Source organism: Pongo abelii, chromosome 20 (genome assembly GCF_028885655.2).
Source record: "Pongo abelii isolate AG06213 chromosome 20, NHGRI_mPonAbe1-v2.0_pri, whole genome shotgun sequence".
NCBI lineage: Eukaryota > Metazoa > Chordata > Mammalia > Primates > Hominidae > Pongo > Pongo abelii.
In genome coordinates, this window is record NC_072005.2 from 41452195 (window position 1) to 41470429 (window position 18235).

Consider the following 18235-nt stretch of genomic DNA (forward strand, 5'->3'; position numbering starts at 1 on the left):
GGAGGGCGTGGGCGGGGCATCGTCGTCTGGCACTGGCCACTCAGAACTTAGGAACTGAACCTGGCCATTGGCTGAGTGGACCCCGATGGGTGGGACGGGGGCGGCGGCCGTGACAGCCGCGGGAAGACACGAGAGGCTGCTAGAAGGACTTCCCGCGGCCAGCGCCATCACATGCCCACGCCGCAGGGAGGTGAGACTGAAGGAAGCACTTCCTTTCCCGTCTTCTCCCAGCAAGGGAAACCCCCAATGACCCGACACAGAGAGGCCATAGAAACGTCTTTACTGAAGAGGACAGGAGTCATGCTGAGTTTGGGGACATGCAGTGAAGGGGCAGTCGTGAGCTGTCCTTGGTGGTCGGGGCCCCAGGTCCGCCCTGGACCTCCTGGGCCTTCAGCTTCTCCCTCGAGCTGTTGGTCTGGCCCAGGTGCTGTGGGGTCCTTTGAGGCCAGTGACTAGAACGTAGATTGAAATCGGGGTTCCAGGATTTGGGATCCCCTCAGGGCCTTGGGGCCTTCCATTTATTAGAGATGGAGGCTTTAGGATTTGGTGTTCCCTTAGGGCTGGGGCTCTTGGAATTTGGTGTCTTGATATCCGTGGACTCGGGGCATTGAAATTCTCCAGTTTCCAGGGATGGGAATTCCTGTGTGGGGTTTCCTGGTGCCTGTGAATAGGGCTTGAGGTCCCTGGGAGCCTGGAATGCATATGCTGACTGTAGTCTCCTCCATACCAGGCACAAGGACCTCATGATTGGGTTTCCTGGGGGCTTGGGATTGGATTTTCAAGTTTGGGATTCCCTGGGGATTTGGGATTCCATGATTTGGGGGTCCTAGGAGTTAGGGCATTGGGGTCTTCTAGGGGCTGTAGGATTTGAGGGCACAGGGGAGTTTGGGACGTGTGTACTCTAGGGTTTGGGATCCCCAGAGTCCTAGAATGGGGCCTCCAAATTTTGGGGTCCCCCAAAGGGGGAAGTCGTTACTTAAAAAATAGAGAATTTTCTGGGAGCCTGGCCAGCACAGGAGCTGTGGGCCATGTGGGGTGGGCTTCATACAAGGCACTGGGGGTTTCTTGAGGGTACAGAGGGTAGGAAGACTTGGGGGGTCCTGTAATTAGCACTTCCAGGACTGTTTTGGTGTCTGTAAATTACGGGTGACAGTGGGCTGGTTATGGTGGGTTTCTTCTTGAGGGGTAAGGACAAGGGTCTTTGTTAATGAAGGAAGTCTCTGATTGAGGGGTTGGAATCTAAGGGCTTCAGGGTGACCATGGTGTCACGACATCTTGAGGGGACTGATGTTAAATAGGGAACAATGACATGAATGCCTGTTACTCTTTTGCTTTGGGGGTGTGACCTATGTTTATTTCAAGAGGACTTAAGGGGCAGTGTTTGTTAATGGGGAGGTTTCTGATCCAGGGTTGGGTGATTCAAGAATGTTCTGTTGTAATGCATTATGTGGAGAGGGTCACCATCATTTGGGGTGATATGGAAATCTGTTAATCTGGGAATCTGCTCTGAGGGGTTGGGGATAGGGACGAGCCTGAAGGTGCTACTCAGGGAATCTCTTTCTGGGTGACATGGGGTCTGTATTTAGGGGTTATTATGGGAGTATCTGTTAATAATGGGGCCTCAATGATCGAGGGCTGGCTAACGGGGGTCTCTACTCTGGATGTGTTACTGGGAATCTCTATCTCAGGGTGACTCAGGGCTCCTTGGGTGTCAGGAGATGCTAGTGGGGACTCTGTCTCTTTGTCCGGTGTCCAGGGCCTCTAAGACTGCATCTCCGCCCTCAGCATCCAGGGGAACCAGCAGCAGAACAGCAACCTGGAAAGGAGGATGACAGGGTCACGCCCTTAGGCAGGCAGCGGGGACATCTGCACCCATCACCCCCAGCCTTTCCCCCAGTGTTTGCTATCAGGCCTTTCTGGATTCTGCCTCTACCTCTCTGGCTGTGGTTTGTTTGTTTTCTGAAATGGAGTCTCACTCTCACCTAGGCTGGAGTGCCGTGGCACGATCTCGGCTCACTGCAACATCTGCCTCCCAGGTTCAAGCAATTCTTCTATCTCAGCCTCCCGAGTAGCTGGGACTACAGGTGTAAGCCATCGTGTCCGGCTAACTTTTGTGTTTTCGGTAGGGACGGGGTTTCACCATGTTGGCCAGGCTGCGCTTGAACTCCTGACCTCAGGTGATCCGCCTGCCTTGGCCTCCCAAAGTGCTGGGATTACAGGCATGAGCCACCCCGCCCGGTCTCTAGCTGTTGTTCTGAGGCTCGTGTGGAGTGAAGGGTGTTCTGCTTCCTTTACCGGCGCCCCCGAAAGTGGAAGTCACTAGAATTCAGTGCGGGGCCCTACACCCTAAAGGCTGTTTCTGGGTATGCTTACAAGTCACAAGTTTTCCTAACCTCTCTTTCCAGCCCTGACCAGAGCTCCAGACCTCTGGGTCCAACTGCCTTGTGGATCCCTCTCCCTGAATGTCGCATAGGAGAGGAGACAGGGGTTGGCCACACACCTGGAAATGGAGTTCTCTGATGCAATGTCCTTTGGGGTCCGGACTGTGGTGAAGGTGCGTTTGGGCTGCGTCACTGAAGAGGAGGGCAGGATGTCAAGTGAGGGGATGACAGACCACCTGTGTCCTCAATACCCATCCAGACCCCTTCTCATTAATACTTCCCCATGTCTCTAGTCCCCACCTGGATCCCACATTCCCAATACCCATCTGGGCCCCTTGTCCATAATTCCCACCATGTCCCCCAGTGACTATCCCTGTCCCCAGTATCTGCTCAACCTCATGTCCCCAAAGAGCCTTGTTGCTAACTTCCTCATACCCTCTAGCACCTATCTTTTTGGGGACCTTGTCTCATCATTTTCCTGGACCCTGTATCCCCAATTAAATACCAGAGACTGTCACCAGTATATACCTGAGAACCCATGACCCTTCCTCCCATCCCCAAACTTACACTCCCCCCAACATATCATCCCCCAACTCACTTGTCACTTGATGCACTTTTTTGGCTCCAACACTGTCCCCGGGGGAATCAGTGGATCCGCCAATCCTGAGGAGACACAGGGAAGGGGAGAGGTCAGAGCCACAAGAGGCCAAGGTCTGACTGAGAGCTGGGCCCCAGGGATCTATGAGGAAAGGGCTGGGGGCGTGGGGGTGTCCACATTGTACCACTGGTCTGGGAGGAGGAGGCCATCTGAGTGGGGAATCAGGGCTCCAGGTGGTGCCCTGGGTTTGGGCTGGAAGTTTGGGCTCACCTCTGAATACGGGATGCTGGTGCGAAGACCCCATGCCTCGGGGGGCAAGTGAAGTACCGGACGCCAAAGACGGAGCCATCATGCTTGCCTGTGGGCTGGTCCAGCTCAATGCCATACCAGTAACCTGCAGCATGAGGGTGTCAGGATTTCTCAAGGCCCTGCCTGCCTCCTGGCCCAGAGTCCCCATCCTCACCTGGGGCAAAGTCTGTCTTCCCGTAGAAGCGCACGATCCCCTGCTTCTGGCCCGCAACAAGGACCTGGTCTCCAACCTCAGCCTTGGCCCCGTCACGCTGCTGCAAGCTGCCCAGAGATGGGGATGATGGGGTCTTCTTCTTGCCTAAGGGTAGAAGGTGCAAGAGGTGGGTAGGGGAGGTGAGGCCAGCTTTGGGAACCCCGTGCCACCTGGAAAACCCCAAGGTAGAAACCCTGTTCTTCGTTTGAAGCAAAACTGAATCCCAGATGCCAGAGAATTAGGAAGGGGCTTTAGGCCTGAAGGGAAACTGAGTCAGACAACCTGAAGAATCCCAAAATCCTTTCTCAAAGCTGAGGATACGTTGGATAAGGAAAAGCTGAGTCAGAAGTCAGGAACCCAGAAACTGTCCTTTTAAAATGAAGGGAGAATTGGGTCCGAGAGTAAATCAGGCCGGGTGCAGAGGCGCAGGCCTGTAATCCCAGCATTTTGAGAGGCCGAGGCGGGCATATCACTTGAGGTCAGGAGTTTGAGACCAGCCTGGCCAACATGGCAAAACCTTGTCTCTACAAAAAAAATACAAACATTAGCCGGATGTGGTGGTGGGCGCCTGTAGTCCCAGCTACTCGGGAGACTGAGGCACGAGAATCGCTTGAACCCGGGAGGCGGAGGTTGCAGTGAGCCAAGATGGTGCCACTACACTCCAGCCTGGGCAATAGGGCGAGACTCTTGTCTCAAAAAAAAAAAAAAAAAAAAAGTAAATCAAATGACAAAAGACAGGATCTCCAAGGATTCTTCCCTAAAACTGGGGGAGACCTTTGGGCCTGAGAGGAAACTAAGTCACAGAGGGCAGGGAACCCACAGGTCCTTCTAAGAACTAGGGGAGGGCAGTACTGAGCCAAAGGGGAAACTGAGTCACAGAAGTCAGGAACTCAGAGCTTGTCTTCCAAAACTGGAGTTTGGGCCTGAGGAGAAACTGAGTCACAGAAGCTGAGCTACCCACACAACATCCCCAAACTGGCTCTTCCCACCGCAGGGATCCCCCCTCTGACCTTTGTGTTCCCTGCGGCCTTTGCCGGTGACACGGGAGAAGTCCATCCGGGGGGTCCGGGGTGTGGAGGTGACAGAGGACGGGGGTGCGTCCACTGCCTTGGAGATCTTGGACACGGAGGCAAAGAGACCTAGGGGTACAGAGTCCGAGCCTGGTGTTGTCCAAGCCTCTGCCCTCGGCCCCCATCCCCCATCCCCTGTTTCCCAGTCAGCAGCATCAGAACTGCTGAGTGGACCGCCGGCCACAACCCTCTTGGGCCCGAGGTGGGACTAACCCTGCTTAGGGGGGCAGATGAAGTACCGAACGCCCCCAACGCTGCCATCGTTCTTGCCCTCAGGCTCGTCCAGCTCCACGCCCACCCACTGGCCGCTGGCAAACTCGGTGGTCCCACAGAACCGCAGTGTGCCCGTCTGGGGAGAGAAGGGAGGTGATGGCTGAGGAAGGAATGCTGGGAGGCCAACGTGGAGTGCCCCCACAGGGGCAGCAAGGTGGGGTGCATGAGGCCGCCTTGCTGGGCCCAAACCCCAGTTCACACATCACCATTTGCTGGCTACATGACTTAACCTTTCTGTGCCTCAACTTCCTTTGCTGTGAAATAGGAACAGAAATTATACTCACCTTATAGGATTGTTAAAGAGTTGCCCTGTCTCATATAGTGAATAATGACTAGCCACATAGGACAATTTAAATTTATTTATTATTATTATTATTATTATTATTATCATTATTTGAGACAGAGTCTTGCTCTTTTGCCAGGCTGGAGTGCAGTGGCACGATCTTGGCTCACTGCAAACACCACTTCCTGGGTTCAAGCAATTCTCCCATCTCAGCCTCCCAGGTAGCTGGGACTACAGGTGCATGCCGCCATGCCTGGCTAATTTTTGTATTTTTAGTAGAGACGGGGTTTCACCATATTGGTTAGGCTGGTCTGGAACACCTGACCTCAGGTGATCCACCTGCCTCAGCCTCCAAAAGTGCTGGGATACCAGGCGTGAGCCACCGTGCCTGGCCAACAATTTAAATTTAAACTAAGGCCGGGTGCGGCGGCTCACGCCTGTAATCCCAGCACTTTGGGAGGCCAAGGCTGGAGGATCACTTGAGGCCAGGCATTTCAGACCAGCCTGGGTGAAAATGGCGAGACCCTCTCATCTTAATCTGTTCCAAAAAACAAAGGCAGCAAGACCCTATTCTCTATAAAGGAAAGAAAAAAGGTAGCCAGATGTGGTAGCTCAAGCCTGTAGTCCCACTTACTCGGGAGGCTGAGGTGGAAGGATTGCTTGAGCCCAGGAGTTCAGCGCTGCAGTGAGCTATGATCGTGCCACTGCACTCCAACCTGGGCAACAGAGCAAGACCGTGTCTCAAAAATAAATAAATACATACCTTAGGAAGAAGATTCAGATAATTTTTTAATTTAAAAATAAATAAATTTAGTCTGGGCGCAGTGGCTCACACTTGTAATCCTAGCACTTTGGGAGGCCGAGGTGGGAGGATCACCTGAAGTCAGGAGTTCAAGACCAGCCTGGCCAACATGGTGAAACCCCCATCTCTACTAAAAATACAAAAAGTAGCCAGGTGTGATGGCACACGCCTGTAATCTCAGCTACTCCGGAGGCTGAGGCAGGAGAATTGCTTGAACCCAGGAGGGTTGCAGTGAGCCCAGACAGCGCCACTGCACTCCAGCCTGGGCAACAGAGCAAGACTCTGTCTCAAGAAAAAACATAAATAAATAAAAATGAAAATCAATAAATTTAAACTAAATTAAAAATGCATTTCCCCAGTCACACTAGCCATATTTCAAGTGCTCAATTGTCACATGTGGCTTGTAGCTACAGGGCTGTCATAGACACATTAAAACCCTCAGAACAGGGCTTGATATTAAGTAAACGATCAGCAAGTATTCATTATTGAAAAATTTTTTTTTTCTATTTTAGAGACAGGGTCTCACTCTGTGGCCCAGGCTGGAGTGCAGTGCTGCAATCATAGCTCAGTGTAACCTTGAACTCCTGGGTTCAAGCAATCTTCCCTCCTCAGTCTCCTGAGTAGCTGGGACTACAGGTGCACACCACCGAAGCCTGGCTAATTAAAACAACAACAACAAACTTTTTCTAAAAATAGAAATGGAGTATCCCTATGTTGCCCAGGTTGGTCTCAAACTCCTGGCCTCAAGCGATCCTCCCCATCTTGGCCTCCCAAAGTGCTGGGATTACAGGTGCGAAGCCACTGTGCCCAGCCTGTTAGCTATTATCATGCTGTAACTTTGGTCAGGGGACTTCTTGAGCCTTAGTTTCATCTGTAAAATAGAGACAGTAAGCCACCTCATGGAGTGATTGTCTGGTGGAGACATTTTTTTTTTTTTTTTTGAGACAGGGTCTCGCTTTGTCGCCTAGGCCGGGGTTGCAGTGGCATGATCCTGGCACAGTGCAGCCTCAAACTCCTGGGCACAAGCGATTCTCTCACTTCAGCCTCCTGAGTAGCTAGGACTACAGGTGTGTGCCACCATGCCTGGTTTTTTCATTTTTAGTAGAGATGAGGCCTCACTATGTTGCCCAGGCTGGTCTCGAACTCCTGAGCTCAAGTGATCCTTCTGCCTCAGCCTCCCAAAGTGCTGGGATTATGGGCATAAACCACCGCATTGGCGGAAACATTTTTTTTTTTTTTTTTTTTGAGATGGAGTTTTCGCTCTTGTTGCCCAGGTTGGAGTGCAATGGCACGATCTCGGCTTACTGCAACCTCCGCCTCCCGGGTTCAAGCGATTCTCCTGCCTCAGCCTCCCAAGTAGCTGGGATTACAGGCACACGCCACCACACCCTGCTAATTTTGTATTTTTAGTAGAGACAGAGTTTCACCATGTTGGCCAGGCTGGTCTCAAACTCTGACCTTAGGTGATCCTCCTGCCTCGGCCTCCCAAAGTGCTGGGATTACAGGCATGAGCCACCGCGCCCGGCCAATGGCAGAAACATTTTTAATACATGTAAAGTTGCTTAGCTGCAGTGAGCCTTTAGTGAGTGTGGTTATTATCATTATGGGAGGCTCGTTCACCTCTCCATGCCTCAGTTCCTTGTCCATATAAAGGGCTAATTAATTAGTGCTGATCTTAAAGGGTTGGTGGAGGGACTAGAACAGTGCCTGGCACACACAAAGAGCATTTAGTATGCACTGGACTCTGTTCATTTTAATTAATTTAAACCTCAACCAGCCCCCTAAGGTGGGTACTATTATTATCTCCATTTACAAATGAAGACACTGATGCCCAGAGAGGCAGAATCACTGGCTCCAGGTCCCACAGCTGGGAAGTTGCAAAGCTGAGATTTACCTGGGCAAGTCCCTGAGCCTGAGCTCATGACGCTGTGCTATGCTGCTTCTCTAAGGGGCCGTGATTGGTACTCCATGTCTTCAGATAAAGGTTTTCACCTGTTGGAGCCTCTTATAGTCTGGCTTGTAAAATGGGAAGAGTCAACCCAACCTTCTTTCAGAATTGTGCAATGGATATGATTAGATCGTGACAGCAGAATGCTTTCTGGATGGGGCCGGGCACAGTGGCTTATGCCTATAATCCCAGCACTTTGGGAGCCAAGGCAGGCGGATCGCTTGAGGGCAGGAGTTTGAAACCAGCCTGGCCAACATGGTGAAACCCGCTGCTACTAAAAATAAAAATAAAAAAATTAGCCACGCTTATTGGCACACACTTGTAATCCTAGCTACTCGGGAGGCTAAGACATGAGAATAGCTTGAATCCGGGAGGCAGAGGTTGCTGTGAGCCAAGATCACGCCACTGCACTCCGGCCTGGGTGACAGAGCAAGACCCTGTCTCAAAAAAACAAAAACAAAATTCAGACTCCTTCCAGTAGCCTACAGGTCTGCTGTGACCCAGCCTTGCTGACCTCTCCACTTCACCGCCCTTCCCATAACCCCCTCATCACACTGCCCCTTCCTGTCTCTGGGTCTCCATACCTACTGCATCGTCTGCTTCCTTATATTTGCAGAAGAAGTTCTTTCCTATCTCAGTTTGGACATCACCTCCTCAGAGAAGCCTTCTCAGAACACCCCAGCTAAAACCACTCCAGCATTCAGCCAGGGGCAATTTACTAAATCCAAACATGTAATGGTGTTCACAGCCCTCGTGGCTACCAGAAATTACCTTTTTTTTTTTTTTTTTTTTTTCAGTAGAGGCGGGATCTCACTATGTTGCCCAGGCTGGTCTCTAACAACTCCTGACCTCAAGTGATCCTCCCACCTCGGCCTCCCAAAATGCCGGGATTACAGGTGTGAACCACCGTGCCCAGCCCAAAAATCATCTCAACCATAGGTTTACTTTCTTGACTCTCTCCCCTTCATTACAAGTGGAGCTCCATGAGAGCAGGGTGGGGACAGACACAGCCCTCCCTCCCTAAGGACAGACTGGGTCCCATATGGAGCCCGAGGGACACCGGGAAACGAATGAAGTTGGAGTCCCTGGATAAATGAAGATTCTCTCTGCCCTCTGGGCTGTGATACCCACTCCCCCAAGCTGAGACTCCTTTCTCTCTTTCTTTCCCTGGCTTGCTCCTCCACATCTGCAATTTGGGTGCATCCCCCATCACACCCCAATCACTCTGGCCTGGACTTGCCTAGCTAGACTTGCCTCTGCGAGCAGAGGGGCCTGATCGAGGACCACAAGACCCGGGGGAGCCACAGGTGCACAGAGCTGCGTAGATCACTCTGCTCGCCCCTCCCCATGGCAGCCATGACCGCTCTCGGCTGTCACTGTCAGATAATGGGTTGTTTCCCCCCCTGGATGGAGAGCTCAGCACAGGATGAGGCTCAAAGGAGACACCCATGGAACAACTGAGATTAAATCAAGTACTGGGTGGATAGTTAGGGCGGCAAGCAGACAAAGGGGAGGGACTGCACTCTGCCCAAGGACACAGCTCTGAGGGATTAAGGGGCTGAGTCCCACCCCCACCCACCACGCAAACACACACCCCAGCCCCTGACCTTCTGGCCATCCAGCAGCACACGGTCTCCCAGGCGCAAGCCCAGTGCGCTGAGCATGAGATTGCCTGGGACGTTGTCATAGTTGGGTAGCGTGACCTTGGGGAGGGCGCAAGATAGTGGCACTGCCTCTTCCAGAAGCGTCCGCAGCTCCTTGGCCACCAGCGCCGCCTCTGCCTTGTCCAGGGACATGTCCATAGGATCTGGGACCACCTCCGCCGGCACCTGTCCTTTTCGATTCTGGGGGCCAATGGGAAGAGGAGGCGGGGACTCAGTGGCACTGGTCACACCCCCATGGAGGCCCTGCCCCTAGAGACCACCAGTCTGGGTGATGCAGGGTTAGGACTAGGTCATACCCTGGGCCAACCTGGGAATAAGAAGGGTCAGGGCAAGGCCGGGTAAGGTGGCTCATGCCTGTAATCCCAGTACGTTGTGAGGCCGAGGCAGGCAGATCATTTGAGGTCAGGAGTTCAAGACCAGCCTGGCCAACATGGTGAAACCGCTTCTCTACTAAAAATACAAAATTTAGCCGGGTGTGGTGGCATGTGCCTGAAATCCCAGCTACTTGGGAGGCTGAGGCAGGAGAATCGCTTGAATCCAGGAAGCAGAGGTTGCAGTGAGCCGAGATCATGCTACTGCACTCCAGCCTGGGTGACAGAGCGAGATTCTGTCTCAAAAAAAAAAAAGAAGGGGCAGGGCAGAAAGGTGCAGACCACATCCCCAGGGAAACCCACGCCTGAGACCCAGGGCTGGGGGTGTGTCAAGTAATTGAGGGTGGGCCTGGGGGTGTAGGCAGTAGGGATGAGGGCCACACTTCAGTGCTGTAGGTCATGCCCCCAGGAAGGCAATCTCTGGAGACCCCAAGCCTGTAATGAGGACATGTGGGAGATGAACATTGAGAATGGGCTCCTGTGGGCTGGGTGCAGTGGCTCATGCCTATAATCTTAGCACTTTGTGAGGCCGAGATGGGCAGATCATCTGAGGTCAGGAGTTCGAGACCAGCCTGGCCAACATGGTGAAACTCCATCTCTACTAAAAATACAAAAATTAGCCGGGTGTGGTGGCGCATGCCTATAATTCTACCTACTCGGGAGGCTGAGGCAGGAGAATCGTTTGAACCTGGTAGGCAGAGGTTGCAGTGAGCTGAGATTGCACCACTGCACTCCAGCCTGGATGACAGAGCCAGTCTCTGTCTCAAAAAAAAAAAAAAAAAAAAAAAAAAAAAATTAGAGTGAAAGTGGGCTCCTGTGGTATAGAGTCAGGAGTCAAACTCTGGACCAGTGGGAAATGGGGAGAGGCAGGGTCTCAGGGGCACAGGCCATGTTACCCCAACATACATGTGCCTGGACGGCTGCACGGTAATTAGCATTGTGGATGGAGCCTGGTAATGCATGGGTCGGAGGTCAAAGATCATACTGAGGGCTTAGGAGAGGACCAACCCTCTCATTCACAGAGGGCCTAGCCCGACTTTCCTCATGACCTTGAAATACTGTTATGCACTGCCATGGGGTAGGCTGGATGACCCTGGGCAGATCCCTTAATCTCTGCCTCAGTTTCCCCATTGTAAAACAAGGCTTATAATAGACTTCACCTGACATGTAATGAACACTAGGCATATTTCAGCTGTTATTGCATTTGCTGAATGTACAGACGGCATTTATAGTATCTGGGGAGTCACAGGAAACGCAGAGACCTGCTGGAGGGAAGTAGGGGAGGAAGGGAGCAGGAGGGTAATGGGTTCTGGGCAAGGGTGGCAGTACCCTCAGCGCAGGGTTGGCGCCGTGCTCCAGCAAACATTTGGCGGCGCCCAGGCACAGGCTGGAAGCAGCGATGTGCAGGGCTGAGCCGTGGTTGAAGTCACTGCACGTGGAGTTCACCACTGGAAGCGGGCAACAGGAGGGGTTCCGGGTGAGCGCCTGTGGGACCCCAGCCCTCCTCCCACCTCGGGGCTCATCTCTTAACTTGCAGGTCCCAGAGCCTCCGACGCAGAGCCCCGCCCCCGCCTCGGAGCCCCCCTCTCCCTTCGTGGCCCCGACCCTCCCTAGAGTGGTAGTCCCCTGAGCCCCCCTCCCACGCCTCCAACCTCCCGCTATCTCCTCAGATCACCGTTCTCCTTCCCCTCGCAGCCTGGCCTCACCTGGGTCTCCGCGTCCCTCACCCAGGTCCTTGCCCCCTCCCAGTCAGGGCTCTCCTCCTCACCTCGCGGCCTCGCGCCTTTCAGCAGCACACGCACGAGGTCGGGCACATCAAAATAGGCCGCGTAGTGAAGCGCGTTCATGTTGGTCCAGCGGCTGCGCAGGGTCACATCTGCGCCCAGCGCCAGCAGCTGCTGCGAGAGGCGCACTGCTGCCGCGGGGTCCCCTGCGCGATAGGCCGGGTCAGCTTGGAACCCCCATTCCAGAGCATGGGCCCAGTGCACGGGGAGGACCCTGGGCTTCAGGGACTATACTTTGGGATCCGAAGCTTCGGGTTCCAGATGGGGCCTGAGTTCTGGGTGGTTTTCAGTGTGTTGGGTCTGGGGGCCTAGGCTTTGGGACTTATGACTTGGGGGTGGGGGGCCCTCACCGACTCCGTGGGCCCCAGCCTTGCACGCATAGTGGAGCAGTGTCATGTCGGTCAGCCCGTCACGATCGTTCACATGGCAGCCTCGGCGCAGAATCTGTGAGTACCAGAGGAGCAGGGAGGGTCACCCACACATGTGGGGAACCACATCCCCTCTCTCCCTGGTTTCCCCAGTGTTCTCACCTCATTGCCGATGACGTCTATCTTGTGCTGGACTTGGGGCACCCACTGGCGCACAATGGCAAACAGCTCGGGGATGGTGGTCTGAGGGTCAAACAGGATCTCCTGGCACGCCGGGTCATTGGGATCGAAGAAGGTGAAAGCTGGGGTGGGAAGAGGTCCAAGGTCACCCCACGCAACTGACCCCCTCCTTCCAGCCTCAGTAGGGGAGCTGTAGGTCTTTGCCTTTTAGAGCCTCTAATGCAGGGTCTCAAGCTGGTGGCACATGGGCCACACTCAACCCACAGGCATTTTCTGTGTGGCCAGCATGAGGTTTCAAACTCAGGTGGGTTCACATAAAAATCTCGATGCCCAGTGTGTCTTGAAAAATGGGAAGATCAGGCAATTCCCATATAGCAGCAAACTCCACCCCCTGAAACAAAAGCCTGACAGAGAGTGCAGTACCTTGGAGTCTGCACCTCCAGGGGGACCGCTACTGACCTCACCCACTGTTGCCCTGTGAGAGTATGAATGAAGTTTGGCTGAATCTCCAGAGCAAAAATAAATAAAGCCAGAAGTCCTGGTTTTTAATAAAACTCTCTCAATTGTTTCAAATACCATGCAGTCTACATAAAATGTATCCATGACTGGGCACAGTGGTTCACATCTGTAATCCCAATGCTTTGGGAGGCCGAGGCAGGAGGATTGCTTGAGCCCATAAGTTCAAGACCAGCCTGGGCAACATAGCAAGACCCCTGTCTTTACAAAAAGTTTTAAAATTAGCCAGGTGTGGTGGTGCGCATTGGAGCTACTCAAGGAGATTGAGACAGGAGGATTGCTTGAGCCCAGGAGTTCAAGGCTGCAGTGAGCCATGATTGTGCCACTGCACGCCAGCCTGGGCAACAGAGCAAGACCTTGTCTCTGGAAATATAAAAAATAAAAATAGAGGCTGTGCGTGGTGGCTCACGCCTGTAATCCCAGCACTTTTGGAGGCCGAGGCGGGTGGATCACCTCAGGTCAGGAGTTCGAGACCAGCCTGGTCCAACATGGTGAAACCCTGACTCTACTAAAAGTACAAAAATTAGCCAGGCATGGTAGTGGGCGCCTGTAATCCCAGCTACTCAGGAAGCTGAGGCAGGAGAATCACTTGAACTTGGGAGGCAAAGGCTGCAGTGAGCCGAGATGGCGCCACTGCACTCCAGCCTGGGTGACAGAGAGTGAGACTCCGTCTCAAAAAAAGTAAATAAATAAATAAAAATAAAAATAAAATAAAATGTATCCATGAGCAGGAATCAACCTGTGCCCAGCCAGGGTGGTGCCTAGAGGCACTTCTGTCTCTTCCCACTCAACTCTAAGGAGTACTGCTCTCTGTGACGTCAGCACCCAGCACAGGGCCCTGGCACGTGGCAGGAACTCAGTGCGTGGTGAATGAACGAGTACATGAATGATCAGATTATACACAGCCCAGGGAAGTGCCACATAGAAGGTGTCTCCAGGAATCAGCTGGCATGCTCCTTTTAGAACTGCAGTCACATCATAGCCCTTCTTGGCTTAGAACCCTCCTCCAGCTCCCATCCCATCCAGAGTACAGACCAAAGTCTTCCCCACGGCCCTCAGGGCTCTGCACATCCAGCCCCTCAGTTCTCAGCCCTCTCCCCTCACTTATTCCCCTTCCCTCATTTCCCACACTGGGCTCCCTCTGTCCCTCCCACGTGCCAAGCAAATTCTTGTCTCAGGGTCTTGGCACTTGCTGTTTTTCTCACTCGGGATAGACTTCCCACACATCTTCACAAAGCTTTATAAATCTTTGCTCAAATGTCATCTCCTCAGAGAGGCCTTCCCAAACCACACTGTCTAAATCAGCACCCGCCCTTCTCCATCTCCTACTCTTTTTTTTTTTTTTTTTTTTTTGAGATAGGGTCTTGGCTGGGCATGGTGGCTCACGCCTGGAATCCCAGCACTTTGGGAGGCCAAGGCTGGCAGATCACGAGGTCAACAGTTTGAGACCAGCCTGACCAACATGGTGAAACTCCATCTCTACTAAAAATACAAAAATTAGCTGGGCATGGTGGTGGGTGCCTGTAATCCCAGTTACTCAGGAGGCTGAGGCAGGAGAATTGCTTAACCTCAGAAGGCAGAGATTGCAGTGAGCTTAGATTGCACCATTGCACTCTAGCCTGGAGTCCGTCTCAAAAAAAAAAATAGGGTCTGTTGGAATGCAATAGTATGATCATAGGTCGCTACATCCTTGAACTCCTGGGTTCAAGTGATCCTCCTGCCTCACCCTCCCTGGTAGCTAGGACTACAGTATACACCACCATGCCCAGCAATTTTTTTTTTTTGTAGTGACAGGGTTTTGCTATGTTGCCCAGGCTGGTCTTGAACTCCTGGGCTCAAGCGATCCTCCCACCTTGGCTTCCCTAAGCACTGAAATTACAGGTGTGAGCCACCATGCCCAGCCCTTTATTTATTTATTTATTTTTATCATAGCTCATATCACTACTTGACATGTTTACTCCTCTTTCTTTCTCCTTCATTTCCTCTCTTCTTCCCTCACTAGGATCTAAATGCTATGATTCCATTCTGCCTTATTCACTCCTTTATCCCCAAGGCCAGGCACAGCACATGGCACACAGTAGGTGCTCAGTCAATCTCTGTTGAATTAATGTATAAATTTAACAGATACACGATTTCCTCTTTGAGTCCACTTTAGCCTTCTCCCTGTCCTCGACCACATTTCCAGATTTCTTCCCATTCTGGGACAAAACCCTCTCCCGCTCTACAAGCAAGACTGCTTGGAGGGCTCAGCCTATACCCTTCGACCTCCCACTGAGTCACAGGCCCCAGCCACCTCCAGCCGCATTTCCAAAGGAGATTTTCCAGTTTTCTGAGGTACAGCCCCCCAACACCTCAGGCCCCAGATAACTTTCTTTTTCTTTTTTCTTTTTTTGAGACAGGGTCTCACTGTGTCACCCAAGCTGGAGTGCAGTGGTACAATCCTAGCTTACTGCAGCGTCGAATTCTCAGGCTCAAGTGATCCTCCCACCTCAGCCTCTGGAGTAGCTGGGACTACAGGTACTCACCATGCCTGGCTAATTTCTAAATTTTCTGTACAGATGGGGTCTTGCTCCATTGCCCAGGCAGATCTCAAACTCTTGGCCTCAAGCAATCCTCCTGCCTCGGCCTCCTAGAGTGCTAGGATTATAAGCCAGAACCACCGTGCCTGGCCAACTTTCTTATTTTTCTATTAGACTGAAGTCAACTTGTAGTCTCCCTGATCCACCTCTAGTGGGTGACATGTCCATGGATGCCATCTGTCTTGCTCTATCCTGGCAACACTGACTCTCTGAACTTGGTTTCTGAACCTCACAGCTGCCGGGGATTCCCAGCCTGCATATCTTCCAAATTCCCCTCCTACATCCAACTCTGGCTGCACTCCATCCCCTTCTACCCAGTACCCAGAAGGAGCTTTCAAACTATAAATCAGACCTGCCATTCCTCTGCTTTTAAACACCCTCCCCTTGCCACTCTTCTCCCCCGTCCCACTTAGAATATAACCAAAGTCCTCACTGTAGCCTTGAAGGCCCTTCCAGATCTGGCCTATGCCAACCTCTCACCTCAACCTTGATCATTCCCTGAATGCAGCTTCAGGATCTTTCTGTTCCAAGTTCAATTCTGCCTCAGGGCCTTCGCACTTGCTGCTGTCTGCCTAGAACACTCTTTTTCCAGCTCTCTTATGGCTGATTCCTCCCCATGCTCTGGGTCCCAAACTAAATGTCACCTACTCAGAAAGACCAGCCCTGACTACCGCTGCAGGTAGCTGCCCCCTAGTCATTACCGTATCTCCAACTTTAATTTCTTTTTCTTTTTTTCTTTTCTTTTCTTTCTTTTTTTTTTTTTTTTGAGACAGTCTTACTCTGTCACCCAGGCTGGAGTGTAGTGGCTCGATCTTGGCTCACTGCAACCTCTGCCTCCCAGGTTCAAGCGATTCTACTGTCTCGGCCTCCTGAGTGGCTGGGATTACAGACATATGCCACCATGCCCAGCTAATTTTTGTATTTTTAGTAGAGATGGGGTTTCACCATGTTGGCCATGGCTGGTCTCAAACTCCTGACCTCAGGTGATCCACTGGCCTCAGCCTCCCAAAGTGCTGGGATTACAGGCGTGAGACACCATGCCCGGCCCACCTTTTCTTTCTTTCATAGCACTCACTCCAATCTGAATTTATCTGATTTCTGATTTATTTATCTGTTCACTTGTTTAGTCTCTCCTTCTCTCCTGCAAGGGAGGATCATGCCTGGATCACTTAGGATTAAATCTCCAGCACCCAGCATAAGGCTTGTCACAGAGTAGCAGCACTCGATAAATATCGCTCGGTCAATGATTAGACACTTTCAGTTTCTCCAAGAGGCCGCCCTCTCAGCTCCATACCCTCCTACCTCAGATCCTTTACCCAGCGGTTACCTCTCCTGGGACCCCTTTCCCCTGACCCTTCTCTTAGTTAACCCCAACTCACCCTCCAGTCTTCTCAAATGTAACCTCCTCAGGGAAACAATGTCTTAAAAAACTCTTGCAGCAGTTTGTTTATGGTAAATACAATTTTCATAATGTCTTGTAATTACATATTTATATTACATTATATTTTTCTTTCTTGAATATAAACCTAAATGTGAACTAAACTACATTATGGTTTAATACCTATTTGTGTGGCTGTTACTGAGGCCTGTGAGTTGTCTCAGGGCAAAGACTGGGTCTCTCTTGCCCCTTGCTGTGGCCCCAGCCCCTAGCATAAAGCCAGGTCCACAGCCGCTTTCAATAAATGATTGTTGAATGACTAAATGATGGAATGATGTGTCATGAATCAAAGACTAGGAGTATTACAATTCCATTCTCCAACGGGTGAATGAATGAATTAGCGAGGGGTGCTCTGCAGCCAAGATTCCTCTGGACCACCTTCAAATTCCCTAGAATTCTCCCACCATCACCACCAGCAGAGCACAGCCCACCCTCCCCGGCCACCCAACGCTCCAAGCCAGATTCCAGGGTGGGGACAGTGGTTACCGTAGTCCTTAGGGAGGGGGGCAGGTGCCGAGGGGTGCACAACAGGCTTCTGCCGGCGCTCCTGGGTGGGGCTGGGGGCCTCGGGGACGGGTTCATCCTCCTCCTCCTCTTCTTCCTCCTCTCCTCGGGGCGGCGGGGCCATCGGGGCAGGATCTGTCTTAGTCATGGTCCTCGGTGGCCCTCGGGGGGCGGGTGTAGAGTTGGGGGCAGCCTTCAGGCAAATCCTGGAGGCAGAGGTCAGCTGGAGAGGGTGCCCCGCAGGCTCCAGGGTCCAAGCCCCTAGGAGCTTCCAGGGCCCCGGGTGGCCTCCGCGCAACTGGATCTTGGGCAACCATAGGGACCCCCGTTACCCATAGAGGGCCCCGGTGTGTGCGCCCAGCGCCTGCCACCTCCCCCAGGCCCAGCCCCCCATTATTCTCTTCCCGCGTCAGGCCCCTCAGTCGCGGCCGCCCCCTCCCAGGGTTTGTTTATCTCGGGATGCAGGATGCTTCGCCCCTCCCCTTCTCCGCGGGCCGCCCCCTCCCCATCTTACCTCGGGCGGACAGCGCTGGGGACCAAAGTGGAGACTGTGGAGACTGTGGGAGCAATGGGGTGTCGGTGTCAGGGGACGTGATGGGGGAGGCGAGGGAGACAGAGAAGGGGACGAGGCCCAGACGCCGACAGGGGGTGGGGGCGGAGAGGGAGGGGCGCGACTGCGCATGCGCCTGCTGCCCCCCTACCGGCGGCGGGGGAGGAGGAACCAGGAGGAGGGACCGGGAGGCGCTCGCATTGATGGAGGGGCCAGAGGCGGCGACTGAAAGGGGAGAGCCTCCGAGCACAGGGAGAGGAAGAGATGGCTACGGAAAGGAGCGAGATGAGCAGATACAACGGCAAAAGAGAGGGCTGAGAGAACGGGCACAGATCTTATCCATCCCCTTCCCCCACGCCTGCAAACCAGGCCGGTGAGGGCAGTGGTCTTGGGGCGTGGTGACGATGGGTGTTCTCTCTCTCTA

At 52.9% G+C, this 18235-nt stretch overlaps 1 protein-coding gene and 1 long non-coding RNA gene across 3 annotated transcripts; one reads left to right on the plus strand and one right to left on the minus strand.

Moving 5' to 3' along the window:
- Positions 1–91: 91 nt before the first annotated feature.
- On the plus strand, positions 92–2916 carry LOC134760708 (uncharacterized). Its single transcript, XR_010138600.1, has 2 exons — positions 92–190; positions 2406–2916. It is a non-coding gene; the product is annotated as an uncharacterized LOC134760708 (long non-coding RNA).
- CLIP3 (CAP-Gly domain containing linker protein 3) lies at positions 264–18223 on the minus strand. Of its 2 annotated transcripts, XM_009232472.4 has the most exons (14): positions 17776–18223; positions 17244–17467; positions 12207–12346; positions 12027–12120; positions 11661–11822; positions 11222–11340; positions 9465–9701; positions 4765–4900; positions 4492–4620; positions 3443–3586; positions 3250–3373; positions 2980–3044; positions 2501–2573; positions 264–1816 (listed from the first exon to the last, which is right to left on the minus strand). In XM_009232472.4, exons 2-14 carry the CDS (start codon positions 17407–17409, stop codon positions 1762–1764), a joined length of 1644 nt encoding a protein of 547 aa, XP_009230747.1. In that variant the 5' UTR covers positions 17410–17467; positions 17776–18223; the 3' UTR covers positions 264–1761.
- Positions 18224–18235: the final 12 nt, after the last annotated feature.

Excerpts from the sequence above, each read along its gene's own strand:
- CLIP3 (XM_009232472.4), bottom strand. The coding sequence starts at position 17,409 with ATGACTAAGACAGATCCTGCCCCGATGGCCCCGCCGCCCCGAGGAGAG. Across the intron at positions 9,702-11,221 it reads GCGCCAACCCTGCGCTGAGG|AATCGAAAAGGACAGGTGCC; the intron begins GTACTGCCACCC and ends ATTGGCCCCCAG. Across the intron at positions 4,901-9,464 it reads TGCTGCTGGATGGCCAGAAG|ACGGGCACACTGCGGTTCTG; the intron begins GTCAGGGGCTGG and ends TTCTCTCCCCAG.